Source organism: Mandrillus leucophaeus, unplaced genomic scaffold (assembly GCF_000951045.1).
Source record: "Mandrillus leucophaeus isolate KB7577 unplaced genomic scaffold, Mleu.le_1.0 Scaffold421, whole genome shotgun sequence".
Classification (NCBI taxonomy): Eukaryota; Metazoa; Chordata; class Mammalia; order Primates; family Cercopithecidae; genus Mandrillus; species Mandrillus leucophaeus.
Genome location: NW_012104488.1, coordinates 3,312,556 through 3,333,081, shown reverse-complemented (window position 1 = coordinate 3,333,081; position 20,526 = coordinate 3,312,556). Strand labels below are relative to the sequence as shown.

The 20,526-nt window shown below is 39.7% G+C and overlaps 1 protein-coding gene across 4 annotated transcripts in view; it reads right to left on the bottom strand.

The window, feature by feature from the left end:
- Positions 1-20,526, bottom strand: part of DCLK1 (doublecortin-like kinase 1) — a 369,212-nt gene that overhangs the window by 18,826 nt on the left and 329,860 nt on the right. For 2 of the 4 annotated variants that reach the window (XM_011993009.1, XM_011993011.1), the window contains 3 exons: positions 18,351-18,431; positions 5,958-6,071; positions 800-873 (listed from right to left, as the gene is read on the bottom strand). In XM_011993009.1, coding sequence (XP_011848399.1) covers positions 800-873; positions 5,958-6,071; positions 18,351-18,431 — 269 coding nt within the window. The remainder of the gene's footprint in view (positions 1-799; positions 874-5,957; positions 6,072-18,350; positions 18,432-20,526) is intronic. The other 2 variants (XM_011993008.1, XM_011993010.1) reach the window with 1 other exon arrangement.

The window sequence follows — 20,526 nt, the reverse complement described above, 5'->3', positions numbered from 1 at the left end:
GTGGATAACTTAAAGAGACATAAACAATGCCCCTTGAAGGAAATGCCAGGGCAGTTGACTGGAATAGAAAGCGATTGGATAGAATTCTTAACCCAGTTTTTAAAAAATCGATACCTCCCATAATCCCTTTTGCTTGAGCAGATAAGCCGGCTAAATAATCTGACAGTTACAAAATATTGAAAAATAAATTCATGCAATAGCTAATACATAGAGGGATTTCCAGGGGGGAAGAGGGAACAATAAAACAAAAACAAAACAAAAGGTGGAGAATTTGAAAACACAAGCTTACCAACACACACAATGCATTCTATAGCCCATTGTACTTTGAGGCGCTTCTACTACTAAAGTGTAAATGCATTGTTATCCATCTAATCAGGTCAAGGTTGGGCTTGATGACTTTAAAATGACAGTATATACTTCTATAGAACACACACTAGCGTGCTATTGTTCTTCCATTTGTTAAGGGACAGAAGAGCACTGGAAGTCATTGTTTTAATTAGCAATATCAGGAAAACGCTTTGGCATTAGCACTAAATATACTGTCCTTTTAACCATAAGGAAAATTGATACTGAGCATGTGCAATGGAAAGAAAGCTGGCAAATGTCAGTGTGAATAATGGGTGAAAAAAAGGAATGAGGGGGTGTGGCATCTCAATCAAGATTAAAATGAAACCGATAAAGCAGCATATGGACTGGATAACAAATCAAAAGCATGTTTATCCACCGAAGGAACTGGTTAATGGAGACTGCCAGCACGTTGCCATGGAAACACTGACTGTTGAGCTGCACCATCTCATACCTTATCCAATACATTCCTGGTTGCTGGTAGTAGTCCAAAGACCCTGATCTCTTGATGGTAAACCCGTGGTCCAGCTGAGCAGAGAGAAACGGGGCAACTCAGTGGATCAACATTGTGCTAAAGAATTAAGACTCCAGACCAAGCTGTTCTTCATTGATTCTATATGTATATATAGTTACGATGCCTCTTCTGCAGGGTAACTAGCTAATATCCTAAGTCTGCGTACTGAAAACAAAAAGGCAGGAAATGACACTAATCCCTCATGAATATTTTGGAGGCCAATTTGCTCAAATAGATCTAGTTCATCAAACAAGTTTTTGAATGACCATTTTAAACATGTCCTCTCAATTTCAAAAGATACAAACACCTCTTCATATGCCATAGAATAGAAAATGCTTCACAATTCAATAAGTACTGAAATCAGCATTAGCCACTTAAGAGAAAGCCGATTGGACCCCATAGAGTATTACCACATAAGGGTTACATTTGAGGACTTCATAACTATGAAATGAAAGAGGACAGGAATCAGGTTTTGAAACCTCATTAATTACAGCAATTTAAATTTCTGAGTTAATCTTCAAAAGCAGAGCTAGTCTTAAAGGTGAATCTTTTCCTTTTTATAAAAGGTATATGATCTAATTAAAGGTGAATCTTAATTACATTTCTAAACTACAAAGATAGAGTATAAAACAGTCAATAAATTTTCTCTATGAAAATATGGAAAATGAAGTAAAACAAAATATAGTTTTCACTGTATATTAAAAATGCATATGTACAGTTAAGTGCTTATGATTAACACAAAGTACAATAAATAGAAGACAGGAGAAGTCCTCAAAGTTGTTCATCCTGGAATAAGATGTTAGCTTTTGGCTACCTGGGAATAAAAGATTCAATCCCCCAACCTGAAGAACACTAAACATGCCGCGCGCCCGCTTCCCCATTCTGCCTGCGAGAGGATGCGACTTGGACACCTTTCTTCAGAGAGAGGCTTACGTGTTCTTTCAAGTGCGTTACTGGTGTGATGCTGACGACAGTTTCTACTTCTGAATTCACAAAGGTATTTCAAAAACATGCCAGGGCACCAGGCATTTAAACTAAAAACTGTTTGGAGGATTTGGTGTTCTGATTATAAACTAGGCTATCCAAGTGTTCATAAAATGCAATGTGAGGTTTTAATCTTTTTAGAAACGTATGTTTCCTTTTATTGAGAAAAAAATTGAGTATACTACTTGCTTTCAGGAAGATGAAGGTGTGTGCTTGGCCATAGACAGCTACTTAGTAATTAGCTTTCTATTGCCATCTACAGGCAAAGTGTCATATAACAGGTCTCATTTTAGAACTAAGCTTCCCAGTGTCACAATTATATGCACGCTGATTAGTATGGATTTGTTCAATTAGACTGAAATGCTCTATTTGCATGAGCAAAATGCAAAAGAAGAACTTTAAAGCATTAGGAAAATTATTGGTTAAAATAATAAACAGTGTTAAATGAGGAAAAATAAATTGGAACTGACATCTTAGTCATCGGTTCTTCATCAAGCTGAGCAAATCTAATAATGCCTCTCTCTCTTCCCTCAGCTCTCAAAAAGTTCACCGTTAAAATGTCATCTCTAATTCATTTTATGTCTATAAATTGCATTTTAATAACCTTTTGTTTCCCTTTCTCTCTCTCTCTCTCTCTCTCTTTTTCAATCCCCCAGCTACTGGGAAAGGCAGCAGAGGGACAATGGAGTCTCTCTGAGAGACACAGAATGCTGCAGTTCTAAGGAATGCAATAGCTTCCACCTAATCCCATGGCTTGACCTAATGTCAGAGCACCTTTCCTCCTTCAGGAGGGTGTGTGATCCCAGTGAACCTCCAGCTAGTAATTACTGTCCTAACCAACTCGAGGCCCTCTTGCAACCTTAACATAAGGTTATCATTTGTCCTTTCTTTGGTCTCAATAATGTAGGGAGTGTGAAGCAGAAGAAAAAAAATGACAACAAGAACAAAACACACTACAGTTCAGAACATGAGTACATGTTAAACTATGCTCATATCATAAATTACACCTGTGAGAGAGGCTGCCCGTTATGACAGTATGCTTTCTTCTTTTTCTTTTGTCATTCTAAGAAAGAAAAAAGTGTCATAGATTCTCTTATGAGCATGGGTGATCTCCAGCAGGTAATTAGGTTTCTAACTAAGAAATGAGAAGTACTAGTTAAAAATCAATTATTTAGTTGTTGGTTCCCCCCCACCACCAAACCACAAACTAACACTACATCCTAAATAATAATTTTTTAAAAATTCTAAAGGGTATATGTAATTCTAAACTATTAGTCCCATGGTAAAGGCGGTTTAAAATACATGATTTTGTAGCCTCTGGGGAGAGCATATATATCCAGGAAAATTCTGTTTGAATGAAATTTATGCTGAAATAAGTTTTTGTAAATCTATCAAATAGAATTCATCACTGTGTTATATCAGTTCCTGAACTTTTAATGATGTGAGCAAATTAATCATTATATTAAATTATTAAATTATCAAATAGTCTTTATAGAATGCATCATTTATAAAAAAAATTTTCTTCTACCTTCCACTTATTTTGCTTCATAGCAGAATAGTCTTTCTTGGCAGTCATACTTTGGAATATTATTTAATGCCAGAATTTCTTTTTCCTGTGATAGTCCCCTGATAGCCTTTGCATTTTAAGAATGAAAAAATGGTTATGCAGTATAATTGGATATATCCAGTGCTATTCTGAAAGTAACAAAATGAAGGGGCCAAAATAGCCAGTTTCTAATTCCCAGCCCCACCCTGTGGCTACTGACCTTGGCCGAGTTCTTCTAGAAGGTAGAGATATTTATGAGGGAAAAGCATTCTGGAGAAGGTGCCTAAATGTACATAGTATGGTAGACCAGTTTCTCTTAAAACAACCTCTGAAATCTACATTGATATTCTCTTTTATGCTTGAAATATGAATGCTGATGGTTAACATATGAATTGTGCTGTAGATCTGACAGGCACTTTTAAAGATACAGTTTTCTGAAACCAGCCAATTATTTTGAATCTGAATTAAGTTGATAATTATTTTAAAAAAAGACAAAAACCTCTGCAACGGTAAAGATTAAACAAGCATGCAACCAACGCATAACTCAGCATTACACAGCCCACTTTACAATTTGTAAGTATATTACCAGTTTGTGCAGTTTCCATGGAAACCGTGTTAGTGATGAATTGAGAAACTTGCATTCAAAATTGCATTCAAAGTGGTCCAATCATGACATTTAGGGAAAAAAAATAGTGGATCTTTGATCTTCAAATACTAACGAGTGTTTTAAGATCCACCTAGAGGAGGTTTTAATGAATTCATATGGATAAGGCTTCAGAATTTATCCAACTTTGATTAAACTAGGATTTCCCCTCAAATATGTGCTATTTGTCAATTGGAAAATTGCCCTGACGTTCCTGCCCTTAGTCATTGTAAGACTCCTAGAATACTGTGAACAAACCCATACTGAGCAACCAAGGCAAACTTAACCAAAGACTGATTAAAATAAAAGACCAGGGAAAAAAGAAAACAAAATCAAAATGACAGAGGTGGAAAAGGCACTCTCTAGCAGCCGTAAGCCCTTAGCAGGAGAAAAACAGTCCCTTTCATGGACAAGCGTGCTGGCAGTCCATTCCAAAAGAAAACTGTGGAATCACATGTTTGGAATCGACTTATATCTTGAACAAACAATGGAAACAGAGTCTAGAATGTCTGGTTTAGTAGAGAATCACTATGAGATTGTTGCTTTCAAAAATTACTGACTGAATATCAGTTCAGAACAAAGAACACTGACCATCTATGAAAGATGTAGAGGCTAGTTTACCTCTATACTGAATTTTCTTAGAAAGAATTAAAGATAGAGGGCAGGAACAAGTTGAAATTTGAAAACTTCAGCGGCACTGAGGAACATCTGGAAGAGTAGGCATTCCTTTTCACTTTACACATGGGCCAGTTGCTCACACGCATGTAAATCACTATTGAAAGGGTTCAATCGAGAAACGTGAAATGTAAACAGTACGAGAGCGTGTATGCATGCATTCGTACCATTTGCAAATTCTGGAACCTCATATCAAATATTTAGTAACCCAGATCTGGGACTGGTGGTATCAAACAGATCACTTGTTTATCCTCAGTTTTATTTAGAGCTCTCATGCAACCAAAAAAGAAAAAAAAAGAAAGAAACTAAAAACACCCAGAGAAGTTAGATATTCAGTACTGCTCATGAGTGAGAGGTACTGTTTAATAGCATAAATACTTTTGAAAAAGTCCACATCACAGTGTCTTAAATTCTTTGTTTGGAGAAGAAAAAAGCTCAAGTGATTTTCAGATTGAATATGCTATTAAAATTTACATACTCTGAAAAAAAAGAGGAAATTATGAAAAACTCAAGTAATTAGAACTTGAATATATTTACTCTAGAATATGACACCAGGAAATATGAGGTTTCATTTTTCCTCGGCCCAATTTAATCTTTGCCTAGAGCTGTGATCAAATTGCATGTAGTGTATGTCTGCACGTATAGAACAGAAAAAAAGGCCTTGTGCAGCCGCATCAATAAAATAGTAAATGTTAAAAGACCTTCAACTTTAAGAACAGAAATTTCCAAGGAGCAAGACATTATGACTTCGTTGGGTGTTCACAGTAATTCAATTTCACGGAAAATCTCACCGCGTAGCTTTCTGCTATGCTTTGACTTTAATTTAGGTCTAGTATCAAGATCCATAGTGTTCCAAGCTCTCCCTGCAATGTCGTCTCTCTCGGCTTGCCTTTCCTTTCTAGGTTCTAGCAAAAGGACACTATGAACTCTTTTTCTTAGAGCCAAAAAGTTTGCGTTGGCACAGAGTCCAGCAGGGGGGAGGTTTTCGGTTTTAAATAAATAAATCATAAAATTCATATATACTGCAAGACACCCTGGAGGTGTTGGATAATGATGTGACGCCGAGGGAAATGATCTGCAGAAACACATAATATATATAAGTCCCATACCTCCTCTAGTGTATTAAGTGGCTGAGCTGTCTAAAGAAATGACCCATTCTGCTGTCTCTGGCTGGAGAATCTCCTGAGTAATGCCTGTCTCTTAGGTGGGTTGCTTTAAAAAAGTTATAGGTGGATATTTCAGATGCTTACTGCTATGACAGAGACTCCAGCTGCTGTGCTATTCGGCTTGGGGCCTGTGTTGAAATGCTTCTTTATCTTTCCAGCTACTGACAGCTGATGTTCATTTTCTGGGAGGCCATCATCCTGGAGAAAAAGAAATAAAGAGAAGAGAAAATGAAAGAAAATGAGATAAATGAAAAATGAAGGTCAAATCTTCCAGTCATAGGTAGCGATCTTAGAATTCATAAGATGTCAGAAATAAACCAACCAATGTCTACTCATTAAACACTGTTGCTGGAAGTACTGCTCCAAGGTCTCGCTCATTTCCACATCTGCTCTAAACTTAATTTGCTTTGTGTCATCTGACCCTCAGAGATTTGTCTCTAAATTTCAAAAAAAAAAATTATTTCTGTTTTTGGTTTCTAGTAAAGTCTATGCCAACCACGGCTCTAGGAACATGTCAAAAAGCAAGTTCATCTAGATGACCAGAAAAAAAAAATTCAATGTGAACATCTTCTTTTTAATATTTTTTTTTCCTCTTAACCCATTATTTAGACTCAAAGCCAAGGGTCTTGGCTGGCAAGCTGGGGCTTCTGCATGGCCCGTAAATAAACTCAGGCTTGTTCCACAGCTACTCATTTGGCCATACCAAAATCCCAGGCAGCCTTCCAGGCAGAAAGATCTTCCTTAAAGTTTAAATCTTTCTTGCTGCCTTCAAATCATCCGTCATTATGACGTAGTTTATATTGGAGCTCATTTTAACCAAGGTCTCTATTCTCTGCTGGAGCCCTCTATGACTGAGGCTGGATACATGGTTCTCTTGTATTGAATACTGTTAGAATCGCAATAACCAGGGTCATAAGTATGTGCCACCACTTACTAGAGTTCATGATGAAAAGGCTGCAGGATCCTTCAAGGCAGAGACTGTTTCACTCACTATAGAATCCCCAGGTCTTAGCATAGTGCCTTGCACATAGTAGATGCTCAATTGTGGAATAAATGAATGAACAGATAATAGAACGTTTGCAACTCACTGCTAAAAAGAAACTCCTGGCAATCACTTTGATGCCATTCATTATTTTTCTTTTCTTCTTCCTCTCCATCATTGTGCAGGTCATTTCTTGGTTCCACCCAGGAAAATAAGTCTGCTGCTTCTCAAGCATAATGTGCTGGCTCCTTTTGCACGAGCTGGTCCCTCCACATGGCATTTGCTTTTTCTTTCAGCATTTGGGCATTCACTTATTCAATGGACACTAACTGCATGCCTACATGGGCCAGGCACTACAGTAGGTGGGGGAGAAATGACGGCAAGCAAAGACAGGCATGGACCCTCCTCTCCTAGACTCTCTGCTCCATTTCTTTTCTTCATAACTTGGGCCTGTTCCAAGGCACTTATCCCCGGGTTAAGCACAATCCATTCTATTGGCTTTTCTGGAAACCCCCAGTGCTTTTTTCATTATATCAACTTGCACTATTTCTATTTTTTGGTGTTAGAAACAAGGTGAAACTCCAGTAGAGTGGGGATGCTACTTGGGGAGGGAACAGAAGCAGGGCCACATGAAGTGCCGACTTTGTCAAGGGCTATGTTAGGAATAGCAGAATGTGGGAGGAAGATGTGATCTCTGTCCACCAGAATCTTGCAGGCTAATTAGGAGACAAAATACGCACAGACTATGTAAAATCGTGAAACAGGCCAACAAGATAAAAAGGAGCTGTTACAAGGCAGCATGACTGGATGGCTCAGCTAGACGCACCAAAGAAGTTCAGAGGAGAAAGGGCATATTTTCTGTTGTGAACAGGCACAGCCGACTTCATGAGGGATCATGGGACTTGACCTGGCCCTTAATGATGGAGAGTGTGTTGACAGGCAGAGAGGAGGGACAGTGATATTTGGTGTGTAGTGTGTGCAAGTGGGAAGCTACAAAGTCATGTCTGCCAAACAAGAAGTCAAACAGTTTGTCTGTAGTTAAGAGTTTATGTACCATGGTAATGGCAGAGAAAGCTGAAAAAACAGGAGAAGATTGGCCATAAAGGAGTGCCCAAAAGATTCCAGAATTGAAGTCTTCATCTCCATTAGGAATACAGCTTTTTAATAAGAGGACTGTAAGTTTAAGAAATGTGAAGGACTACCTTCCCTTTACTGAGGTATTTTTATAGTACATTATCCAGCTCTTGGTTCACTCTACAAGTGAAAGAGAAGTCAGATGATAATTACAAGGAATTACGATTATGCATCCAGCGTTCTAAACACAAGGGTGAATTCAATGGTGTATATATAAAATGTTTTTATTAAAATGGTGAATGAGGCCGAATGCGGTGGCTCATACCTGTAACCCCAGCACTTTGGGAGGCCGAGGCAGGTGGATCACCTGAGGTTGGGAGTTCGAGACTAGCCTGACCAACATGGAGAAACCCCATCTCTACTAAAAAGACAAAATTAGCTGGACATGGTGGCACATGCCTGTAATCCCAGCTACTCAAGAGGCTGAGGCAGGAGAATCGCTTGAGCCTGGAGGCGGAGGTTACGGTGAGCCAAGATCGCTCCATTGCACTCCAGCCTGGGCAACAAAAGCGAAACTCCGTCTCAAAACAAAAACAAGCAAACAAACAACTGGTGAATGAAACAACCCCGGAATTTAAGTTGGACAATAGCGTTTGGAATCTAAGTTAGAATTTTTGAGAGTTTTTCAACATTTGACAAGGGATAAAATGATACTGAAAGTCTTCTGAATATTAGTATCATGCCTTGGCAAAGTGTCGGGTTCTGCCAGAACGAAAGGGGCCACCCTGGGTGCCCTACTGGCCTCACCCCCCAAGATTACACATGCACTTCTTACCATCTCTTTGTAGAGTTTCAGGCTACCTTGGGCAAAGCGAACAAATGAGTTTTCGATGATGAGATAGTTTGAAAAACATGATTGTGGAGAAGGTTGAGGAAAGGTTTTTCTTTTTAGGATGAAAGCAACTTGAGCATATTTGTGGTCTTAGGATAAGAAGCTAGAGAAAAGGGAGAGTTGAAAGATAGGGGAAAGGGCAGGGTAGGCACGGAGGGTAGAAGTGAAGTGGTTTGCCTGGGGGAGGTATAGGTTTACTTCTTTCTCTGGGGCAAAGATGAAACAAAGAGAGAATGAGCAGAGGGGCAGGGGAGGGAAATGGTAAGAGTATGGCAGGGCGAGGAAGATGAAACAAGCATTAACTGCTATTAATATGTATGATCGCTTTCCTCCTCAAACTTCCATCTATTTATTAGTCCCATTTTGAAGATCGGCAAAATGAGGCTCAGCAAGGTGAAATCATTTTCTCAACATCACACAGCTAGAAAGTGGTTGAGTCAGCATCGAACCAGGCCTGAAACTCTGTTCTTTTTCCCACACCAGGTTGCATGAATTGAGGATGCTCACTAGCATGGCATCAGCTACAAAAGGGCTGCTTCACTGCTCAATGGAAATACTCAGTGAATCATCTTTTCCATGATGAAAGTGGCACAGTGGTGAGGGGGAAGGAGAATTGAATCGGGGCCGAACAAACCAGAGAATATTTGGATGCGACTTAATGGAGCCTGGGAAACATCTGGTGGTCAATAAAAGAGACGCTGAACATTTCAGGGACCCAGTGGAACACAGTTAGAAATTCTCTGTCAAGCGGAGACTGGGTGTCCACTAATCTGGGATGTGTCAACGTGACCTATTAGAGCCAGGACTCTAGGATCCTATGTGCAGCAAGCAGCGCAGCAAGGCCTGGCTGACGCTGGGCAGAATAAAGTTGCACGGAGCCAACAGGGTTGCCCTATGACTGGCACAGGCTGTGTTTACCAGCCTGGGTGCAAATATGGGGAAAGATAGCTGGGTTATCATAAGAGCAGCCCCTACTTAACTTACTGAGAAAGATTCAGCTGTTGCTGAATAACCCCACCTTCTTTTCACTCCCCACCATTGGCACCGTTTCAGAAACTTGCCTTCACCTGGCTTTCGCCCCACTGCCAGTTTTTGAGCTAGGAGTTTGCTACCTAGCCTCCTCACAATGGATTTCCTTATCATTTCCCAGCCCTGTCCTGCTCCTAATCTCCTGTCAAGGTTCCTAGCAACTCTTTCAGATACTGGGGCCTGGAGGTGAAGGCCTCCAGCTTTACATTCCAGTGAAGGTTTGAGCTTCCCTTGGGTTATTAGTTCACATTGAAGCAATGCAAGTAGCGAAACAACTCTCACAAGTTGTCAGAGAGGCTTCTGACTTCATAAATCTTAAAACGTTCCGGGATTTTTTTCCAGTGAAATAAGGTGTCTCAGCTGGAGTAGGTAAAACATATACATGTACACACACACACACACACACACAAACCCAAGACAATGAAAAAGTCTGCAGTGTTTTTATATAAATTTTGAAGGTTTTCAGCATAATTGGATAAAAATACTTAAACAATTGGCTTTGCAGGGATCTAATTTGTACCTGAGCCATACAGAGGAATGACGGAGATTTAGCTAACTTACTGTCATGCATCAGTAAAATAAATAGGGATGTTAAAAACATACATTTATATATATACATCTTTATCACCATTATTCAAAATAGATTGCGTGCCAAAAATGTGCTATGCATTTTCTAAACGTGACAAATCTGGCAGTATTTTACAAACAGTTGTAGTATTATTACCATACGTTCTGGTTTGGTGGTAGTTTCTGAAGTTTGACACAGGCTGATTGTGGTTTGAGGTTAGTTTTTGATTTAGAAATTCCCATCCTCCACTTGGCAGAGCATTGCAACTGACACGAACAAAATGAGTTTGCAAAATGGAAAATGAACTCTCACCACTGTCCATAGGAGACCTGGCCTCCTCGTCTCCGTTTCTCTAGGGGTTACTGGGGAAGAGCTGTGGGGAGGCGTGTAGGGGAACGGATGTTAAGTCACTCTGTAGTGTGAATTCCTCACTTTCCTCTGGGAAACCATTTCAGGCGTCACGCTTTAGAAAATTCTCATCCCCTTGTGGATTTTTGGTTTTGAATCATGGATCTGGTTTGCAGTGTATTCATTGCCAGACTCTATTATTAATAATATTTGTAAACTCAGGAGAAGCATGGCAGTCTTGAGCAGGTTACTGCTAGAATATTCCCACTTAGTTTTAAACAATTCCAAGGTCATTAAAGGACTCTTCAATAGCAGTTCCGCTTCACCTTCTAGTGTGCTTGACTCCTGTTAAGCATCCCTACCTGCACGGCACCCCCAGTCCCCTTGACTCTCTTCCACATGGCCCTAGGATTCTCTGTCTACAATTCACACTGCACTTTGGGAGAAAATGTAAAGCAAGTTAAGATTTATCTTAGAGCAAGGACAGGATAAAATGCCCAAACAGAAACTGAAATTCCATGTCATCATTTAAAATTTATGAATGTAAATAAGTGGTTTTATATATTATTACAGTGTCATTGGGTTTCACTTAATTTCTAACAAATTCTACCAGCACAATAAGATGAATGTTTACATTTTTGTGTGTGTGAGTAGGGCTGATTTTTATTAGTCAACACAGAATATCTTGGGAGATTATCCAGACTTCTATTTTTTCTTCTTTCTCTTGTTCTTTTTTTCTTTTTGGATATCTTGACTTAGCAGAATCTTTTCAAAAGAGTATGTAGGTGGGATATAGGAGGTAAATTAAAATGTAAAGGCCAGGAAGGTGATAGAAAGTCTCCAATTGGCTAAATAACTATACTTGATTTATTTAAACCAGTCTGTTCTGCTAGTACAAAAGTTCTTGAACTTGGTCTCATGTTATAATCAACTGTGAGCTTTTAAAAGTCCTGATGTCAGGGAGCCAGTGCAAACTAATTAAATCAGAATGTCTGGGGGCAAAATCCAGGCATCAGACCCGTGTTAGAGGCTCCAGTGGGCTTCAGGCTAGACTCCTTTGAGTCTCAGTTTTTTTGTTTGTTTGTTTTTCTTGAGATGGAGTTTCGCTCTTGTCGCCCAGGCTAGAGTGCAATGGCACGATCTTGGCTCACCACAACCTCCGCTTCCCAGGTTCAAGCGATTCTCCTGCCTCAGACTCCCGAGTAGGTGGGGTTACAGGCATGAGCCACCACACCCGGCTAATTTTGTATTTCTAGTAGAGACGGGGTTTCTCCATGTTGGTGAGGCTGGTCTTGAACTCCCGACCTCAGGTGATCTGCCTGCCTCGGCCTCCCAAAGTGCTGGGATTACAGGTGTGAGCCACCGTGCCCAACCCTCAGTTTTTTAAATCAGTAAAATTGGCAGAATAATTTAATGTAAAACACAGATTCATAAAATTATAGCATCCTAGAGTATCAGAAGAATAACTCTGGTATAAGGTAGATGAACATTTTGAAAATAAAAATCGAATGACAGCAATATATTTAAAATATCACAATGATGATAATTTGATCCTATTTATATATAAGAATTTTTTTCTGGAAATGGCAATTCTGTTTATGAACTTATCATGAACCTACATTTTCTATCAATAAAGCATCATTTGTGGGGAAAGTGACTCAACCCTCTTTCCAATTCCTGGAAAAGTCAAGACATATTATTGCCTATTTTATTCTTACATTATAATAAATGTGCCTAAATCATATTGTTCTCCACTAGATGGGTAATAGGGTAAAGAAAGGTAGCTGGGATAATTTCTGTTGGCATTTTGTAACTACATTAAACAAAGTAGCTGTGATGCTGGAGAAAGTAACAGAGCTGGTGATACACATATTATCTATCTGGATCTGTGACACACAAACAGGATCATGTTTGGGGGCGACAGTCTTTCTTCCTTAATCAAGCTTCTCATTCACCAACATTAATGACAATTTGCATTTCATCAGCACATAGCAATGGATGAAACAGTTGTCATCTGGTTCAGACTCAAATTCACCAAATATTTGCTAAGTACCTACAAGGTGCTAGGACTTAAGATTGCCCTCTCAGACTCTTCAACTATATGATCCTTTTCCCATCCGTACAGCAAGCGGAAAGGAGAATCCTATTTTCTCCATTTCATAGATAGGAAAACAGGTTCGAAGAAGAGAAAAGCCTTGCCCAAGGTCACACAGGGGAGGGAGGTGATGCTCCCTCCGCGAGTCTACATTCCTCTTCCAGACACATGGCTGCTTACTGACGATGACTTTGTTCATGTGTCTCATTAGAACCATCCACAGAGAGGCCTTGCTCATGACTCTTTCAACAACAGAGCAAAGGGCAAGAATACGGTGGAGCATGGCGGGATTCGGACCCAGGACGTGTGAAAAATAAAGGTGAGCTTAGAGGAATCTCTAAGCTTCCTTAGAGGAGTGAGGCTAAAACAGGTGACTTTTGCCAACTAGGTTTTCCTTTCTGCTTCCCTATGCTCTACTTTTGTATAAGGTTGCCTTTTCTTTTTCTTTCTTTTCTTTTTTTTTTTTTTTGTTTCTTTGTTTTTGTTTTTTGAGACAGAGTCTCCCTCCGTCACCCAGGGTGGAGTGCAGTGGCTCGAACTTGGCTCACAGCAACCTCTGCCCCTAGGTTCGAGCGATCCTCATTCCTCAGCCTCCCCAGTAGCTGGGATTACAGGCACCCACCACCATGCTGGGCTGTTTTTTTTTGTTGTTGTTGTTGTTGTTTTTGTTTGTTTTTGGTTTTTTTTTAGTAGAGATGTGGTTTTACTGTGTTGGCCAGGCTGGTCTCAAACTCCTGGCCTCAAATGATCCACCTGCCACGGCCTCCCAGAGTGCTGGTGCTACAGGCATGAACCACTGCACCCAGCCAAGACTGCCTTTTCAATTCCAAGTATGCCAAGTAAAAAGGTCATGGTATAAGCAACAGAGAAAATCAGAACTAATGAGAGCAGAGGAAGAGCTTTTTGACAACGTCCTTAGGGTTCCCATAATTATTAGTACTTTTCTCTCCGCTTCTCTCCTTTGTGGTAATCAGATATAATTTGATTGCTAAATACTAAATGTCTTACTAAACAGATATTCTTTGAAATCTCTAATTTATTTATTTAATTTGCTTGGTCATTCATTTGTTGTACTTGGAGACGTCAACAAATACTAAACGCTCATTGTGAAAGCTTCCTTTTAACAATTGATTATTTTCAGATGAAGAAAAAATATGTTTTCTGATTTAGTTACTTCATAAAGATAATTTCAAAAGTTAAGCACTCAGTCAAGACTTTAAAAAGCTTTTATTAAAACCAATTTTTTTTTTTTGGGTGGTCTGTTTTAATTACAGAAAGGGTATTTTTTTTAGTTTTTGATCTCCTAGATGATTACTTAAATTCTCTCCTTACTTTTAGAAAATGCCTTTAGAAAATCTGAGAGGAAAAACTGAAATGGACAGCAGAAGTCTAAGATCCAGAGGGAGCCATGGAACCTAATTATCAGCAAAGTGGGATCATGTGTAAAAATGTTCACAAAACCAGGTAGAGGAGGCAGAAAGTTACTGCTGAGACATGTATATATAGCCATAATGAGCAACCTATTTTTTCACTGGTAACAGCCAGAAGGCTTCTTCATTTTGTTTCTTTACCACAGTTGAGTTGGGATATTATTAACATAGGGCCATTTGGTCTGGAATCGGGAAGATTCATGCTGTTCCCAACAGCATTTCAGACCCCTCATGTATATAAACAAATTTGCTCACACTTACAAAGTTATCTTCTAGCAAACATGCACATTCTGCTGGAACTGACTGTCAGATATCTTCTTCCCAGTCTTCTCCAGGACTGAGCTCTGGCACCTCTTTCTCTGGACTCTGGGAAGTCTCCCCACAGAGCAGACTGGGGTAGCCGTTCTCACCACCCTGGAACTGTCTGGTTGTATCAGACGTTGTTCCTAGAGGGCAGGGCTGGCACACAGTGTCTCTCTAATAAAAATGCATTTAGAAATCTCTACAAATAATTTTTTAAAAAATTACTCAGTTGTGGTGGCGCACACCTGGGGTCCCAGCTACTTGGGAGGCTGAGGCTGGAGGATTGCCTGAGCCCAGGAGGTCAAGGCTGCCGTGAGCCATGATTGTGCCACTGCATTCCAGCCTGGGTGACAGAGTGAGACCCTGTCTCAAAAAAAAGCAAAATTAAAATGATTATTTGTCATCTATGAATATCTTTCCTCTATGGCTCTTCAGGAGCCTTTTAAGGCCACATGTCAAATTCAGATTGTCTAGTTTCTTCTGTGTGGTTACCCTGTCTCAGCTTTTCCAGAGCTAATTAGAGCTAATACGCAGTTTGACAATTTATGGATGGTAGGCTTTTATTTTTTTTTCTTTGAAATTTAAGGAAAAAATTTATTGAAGATTTGAAAAACAATCCCTAAAAGATTGACTTTTCCGGAAAACTAGCTACACAATGCATTGCGTCTGTCATGTTAAAATGTGCTTTAGACACAAATACAAAAACCGTGAAACAAGCCACCATTCTTCAACAATTTGAGCAAAGATAAAATGCCTAAGTAACAACAAGGATGACTCGCAAAGGATGGGCTCTTCAAGCATCATAAAAAAAAGTAGCACAAATAGATGAGTGTGTTCAGTTATATATACTGAATTGAACCACTGGCACTAGGAATCAGAGCATTTTGTCATACAGCATTAACACGTGGATCAGTCAGAACCAACCACTGCCACTCAGAGAGCCTACAGCTGGCTTGTGCCTCTTCCTCCCCGCACAGCTAAGAAAAAGGTACCATGACCTGGGTAAGTGAGTTTGGAAAGGTTGCTGACTTGTATTAGCAATCATTACAATGATGACAATGTCCATATTATACCTACCTGTTTACAACATTACCACATTTTCATGTATAACAAAGGGTGGGGTAGATGTAATCTGGTGCATGGGACTTTAAAACATCTGGGCTGAAAGTGAGGATATCTGGCTGCAAATTCTGGCTCAACTGCAAGTTTGGCTACTTTGAGAAAATCACCCTGCATAGCCTTAGTCTCCTCATCTGTAAAATGGGTACAATAATCCCCATCCTGCTTATCTTGTAGGCTTGTTATGTGGCTCAAGTAAGATACTTCCTAATCTTTTCAGCTTCATAGAAAAGGATAATTTTTGCTTAGCACCCTGGGGTGAATGCAGATGTTGTTAAGGCTGGAAGTGACCACTCCTGGATACTGGCTGTACAGCCCCACTGTCCTTAGGGCCGTGGGGATTACTATTTTTGCATGTCTGTACATCAGTTAGAAAATTCTGCTATATGAGAAGCCTTAAAATAAACCTCAGTGCATAGCTCTACATGCTCATTTTCATGTTTATTCTCCTGTTATTTGTATATAACCTCCCACTGGAGTGTGAAGAATCACATTCAGACATGTAGAATGCTGGAACCTAGACCTATGGCCATCAAGTGGCAGAACACAAATGAGATCCCAAGTTTTGTCACCCCCTATGTAGTCACCTAACACGCTGGCTGTGCTTTCAATCATGCCTTGACCTCAAGCTTTTGTTGTTTTGGAAAACAAAACAAAACAAATCACTCGACTACTCACCAAGGTGACAATTCAGAGAAATGGAACATTTTGTTGCCTTCAATGTACAGCCAGATGATTCAGTGCAGTAGGGAGGCTGGTAAAATTTATATCAATGAGCTGACAATTTTATGATTGTCCACCTCTATGACCATGTCCATATATATATTCAAGCCTATATCTGTCTTCTATTCTGGCCATTAGACCTAATGATGGAGCTTCCCCATCTGTCAATGGGGATTACCATAGAAACTAGATTACACAGTTATAATGTTGTTGGGAAGAACACAATCAGTACAAACACAATACAGTTAAGGTATATAAGATGCTTAAAATACTTCTGGCAGACTCTAGAAGTTAAACATTCTATCAGTATTAACTATGAGTATTATTATTATTATAATTATTATTATTATTATTATTACTATTTGAGATGGAATCTTGTTCTGTTACCCAGGCTTGAGTGCAATGGTGCAATCTCTGCTCACTGCAGCCTCCGCCTCCTGGGTTCAAGCGATTCTACTCCCTCAGCCTCCCGAGTAGCTGGGATTACAGGCGCATGACACCATGCCTAGCTATTTTTTGTTGTTATTTTTTGTTTTTAATAGAGATGGGGTTTAGCCATGTTGGCCAGGCTGGTCTCAAACTCCTAACCTCAAGTGATCTGCCCACCTTGGGGTCCCAAAGTACTGGGATTACAGGTGTGAGTCACTGTGCCCAGCCTATTATCATTATTTTTTGAAGTGGAGTCTCGCTCTTTTGTCCAGGTTGGAGTACAGTGGCACAATCTCAGCTCACTGCAGCCTCCGCCTCCCCGGTTCAAGTTATTCTCATGCCTCAGGCTCCTGAGTAGCTGGGATTACAGGTGTGCACCGCCACACCCAGTTAATTTTTGTATTTTTAGTAGAGACGGGGTTTCACCATGTTGACCAGACCGGTCTCAAACTCCCAGCTTCAAGCGATCTGCCCGCCTCAGCCTCCCAAAGTGCTGGGATTATAGGCATGAGCCATTGCGCCCAGCCAACTATGAGTATTATTAATCAAAACTAATTTTACCCATCCATTGTAGAGAAATACAAAGTTAAAAAATAATGACTCTGCTCTGGAGAATTCCTTCACAGTTAATGAAGTATCATTAGACCCTTGCACTCAAAGAACAGCCACAGAGGCAGCATCGGGGAGATCTTAGAAATGCAGAGCCTCCAATCTACTCTGTTAGAATCCACATTTTAACAGGATCTCCCGGTGATCTGTGAGCACATTCAAGTTTGAGAAGTGCTGTATTGGAGTAGCCCAAGGTATATGCAGAAATCCTTAGGTCACTTGTACTTTTGGTAGGAATCAATCACGCAAAAAGCAGGACTGACTCAGAAAGTCTGTTATGTCTTCTTGATGATTATTCAGCTCTCATCTGGACCTCAGAAAGCAGGTTGTGGGGTAGAAGATTGAGGCCACTGGCACCTTACCAGTTAGAAGGCAGTCTCATCAGAATAAAATGTAATGGATACATCAGATGCCCTCGTGGAACAAGTCTAAGATCCTGTAACTGTCCTGGCACATATGAGGGGGAGGAACAAAATGAAACCCAACACTTTTCTTTTTTTTTTTTTTAGATGTCATTCAGGTTGGAGCGCAGTGGCACGATCTTGGCTTACTACAACCTCTGGTTCCCAGGCTCAAGCAATCCTCCCACCTCAGCCTCCTAAGTAGCTGGGACCACAGGCTTGCGCCACCATGCCCAGCTAATTTTTCATACTTTTTGGTAAAGATCGGGTTCTGCCATGTTGCCCAGGCTCTCCTCGAACTCCTGAGCTCAGGCGATCCACCCACCTCGGCCTCCCAAAGGCTGAAATTACAGGCGTGAGTCACTGCACCTGGCCCACAACACTTTCAAAAGGAGGCAAGAGCATTAGAAAATCTGCAACAGATTTTTAAAAGGAATGTTAGGAGAGAACATAGGAAATGGTGCAAGTCACTTACATTAACCCAGGGATGCTCAAGCACTTGAACAGCAGAAAATCGCTGATCTACGTCGACCAACAGCATCATGGTAATGAGCTCCTGTGAAGGGGAACATTAGAGTCCAATTATCTGAAGTTAAGGTGAAACGCTGGATGTGTGCAAATGCAAGAATTCTCTTTTAGTTTCGAAAAGCATTTGTAAAAGCTCTAAATCTTAAATACATCAACTCCACTTACCTGTGGCTACTTATCACCTTCAAAAGTTACAAATGGTAAGCAGTTGGAATTATAAATACATAGCTTGTGGTTGAATAAAAATTAATATCAAAATCAATTTCATAAAAATGTTCGTAGAAAAGAAACAAATCATATAAGTTAAGGAATTAATATTCCTTTCTTTGTCAAGCATTTTGCACGTTAAAGACAAATTTATTAATTAGTTTAATATAGAAGTCACATTTAAAAAGCACTTTACTTAAAATTTCACTTTAGCAGCTGAAAGGAAAAATGAAATTCTCCCCCTAATTTCAAGACAGCATACTTAGGTTTGAAAGAAAGGAATGAGGAAAGACATAGAATTGCCAACAGCTAGGTGGCAAGATAGAATTGATCCTTTAGTAGCTAAAGAACTCTAAAGAAATAGGTTAAAATTGCTTCAACAATTTCCAGACAAATCAATACAACAAAAATGGAACTATTAAGAGGTAAACAATTTTATCATCCTGAAATTAATGGAACTTCCTTATGAGCTCAAATGGACTTGGACCAGGAATGCTCTACTTGGGTCTTAACGATGAGTATGCTATGCAAGTGTCCACTTTGGATTAGAAGTTCCCATGTCACAAAATGGTTAGATATGCGTTATCCAGTTCCTTACATACACAGGCTTTACAGTACCACTCGGGAAGCAGGTGATTTAATTTCATTGAAGGAGAGAATTCACTCAGCCTTCTTCATTCACTTTCTAACTGAGACCAGAACTCGTGAAAGCATCTGCTGTGTGTAATGCCCTTTGCAGGTGCTATGGAGGTATAGCAGATGGTCCTATTTGTCAGTAACTATGAGCCCTCAGGTCATGCAGTGATGGCATGGGGAGCTGGACAGGTTCCTGAAGAGCCCCCAGGCCTGCAGCTGTATCGCCCCATCTCCTTTAGCCTGTGCTTTTCTCTGACACTCCCTTTCTGGCAGGTTCCTGGACAGTGGAAGAAAATGAGAGACTTGCACCCAATGTGCATCATTTTCTACACAAAGCGGTCGGGTCTGAGGAGTTGGCTTTTAAAGGGAACTCTCACTCAGGACATGACAAAAGCAAAGGCATACACATTGAGCAATCAAAAGGTAGTTATTTCTCAAGATAATTATTGAGAACATTTTTCTCAAATTTTCAAACATTTAAGTCAGCACTTGGAGACATAATACAAATTTTAAAAAGAGCAATGAAAAGGTTTTCCTTTTTCTCCTCAAGGTCTATAGACATCTCAATGTAAGATTTTTATAGCCTTCTTAGAGGTTGATTTATTATAAATATTATTTAATGTGGTAAAATAGACATAAAATTTACTACTTTCACCATTTTTAAGTGCACAGTTCACTGACATTCGGTACATTCACATTGTTGTGCAACCATCACCTTCATCTGTGTTAAGGATTGATCTTTTAGTTTCATGGGACAAAAACCATGAATCTTGTGTTTTTCTCCCCCTCTGCCTGTAAATCCTGGCTATTATTCAAGGTTCAACTTAAATCATAGCTTCCCCATAAAGTCCTTCTTGATGATTTCAACCTACATTGAGGTTGAATTTTCTTCCCTCTGATTGATTAATTGATGGATTCATTCATATACTTGTTCATTTATTCAATATATATTGAGCACTAGTATACTGGTCATACTTTAGGCAGTGATGGTACAGCAATGGACAAAATAGATAAAAATCCCTGCCTTCACAGAATTTGCATTCTACTGGAGAGTCTGAAAATTGACTAGATAAAGAAGATATGCCTACCTATTTATATCTATCTTTTTTGGATAGAGAGATAGGTAGTTAGATGGTATACCAGATGGACACACAGGTGTAAGTGTTCTGAAGAAAAATAAAACAGACAAGTAGGATATAGCAAGTCAGGTAAGGTTTAAGAGATGCAATTGAACCAGGATGGTCTGGGAAGGCTTCACTGAGAAATTAAATCAGTAAGTC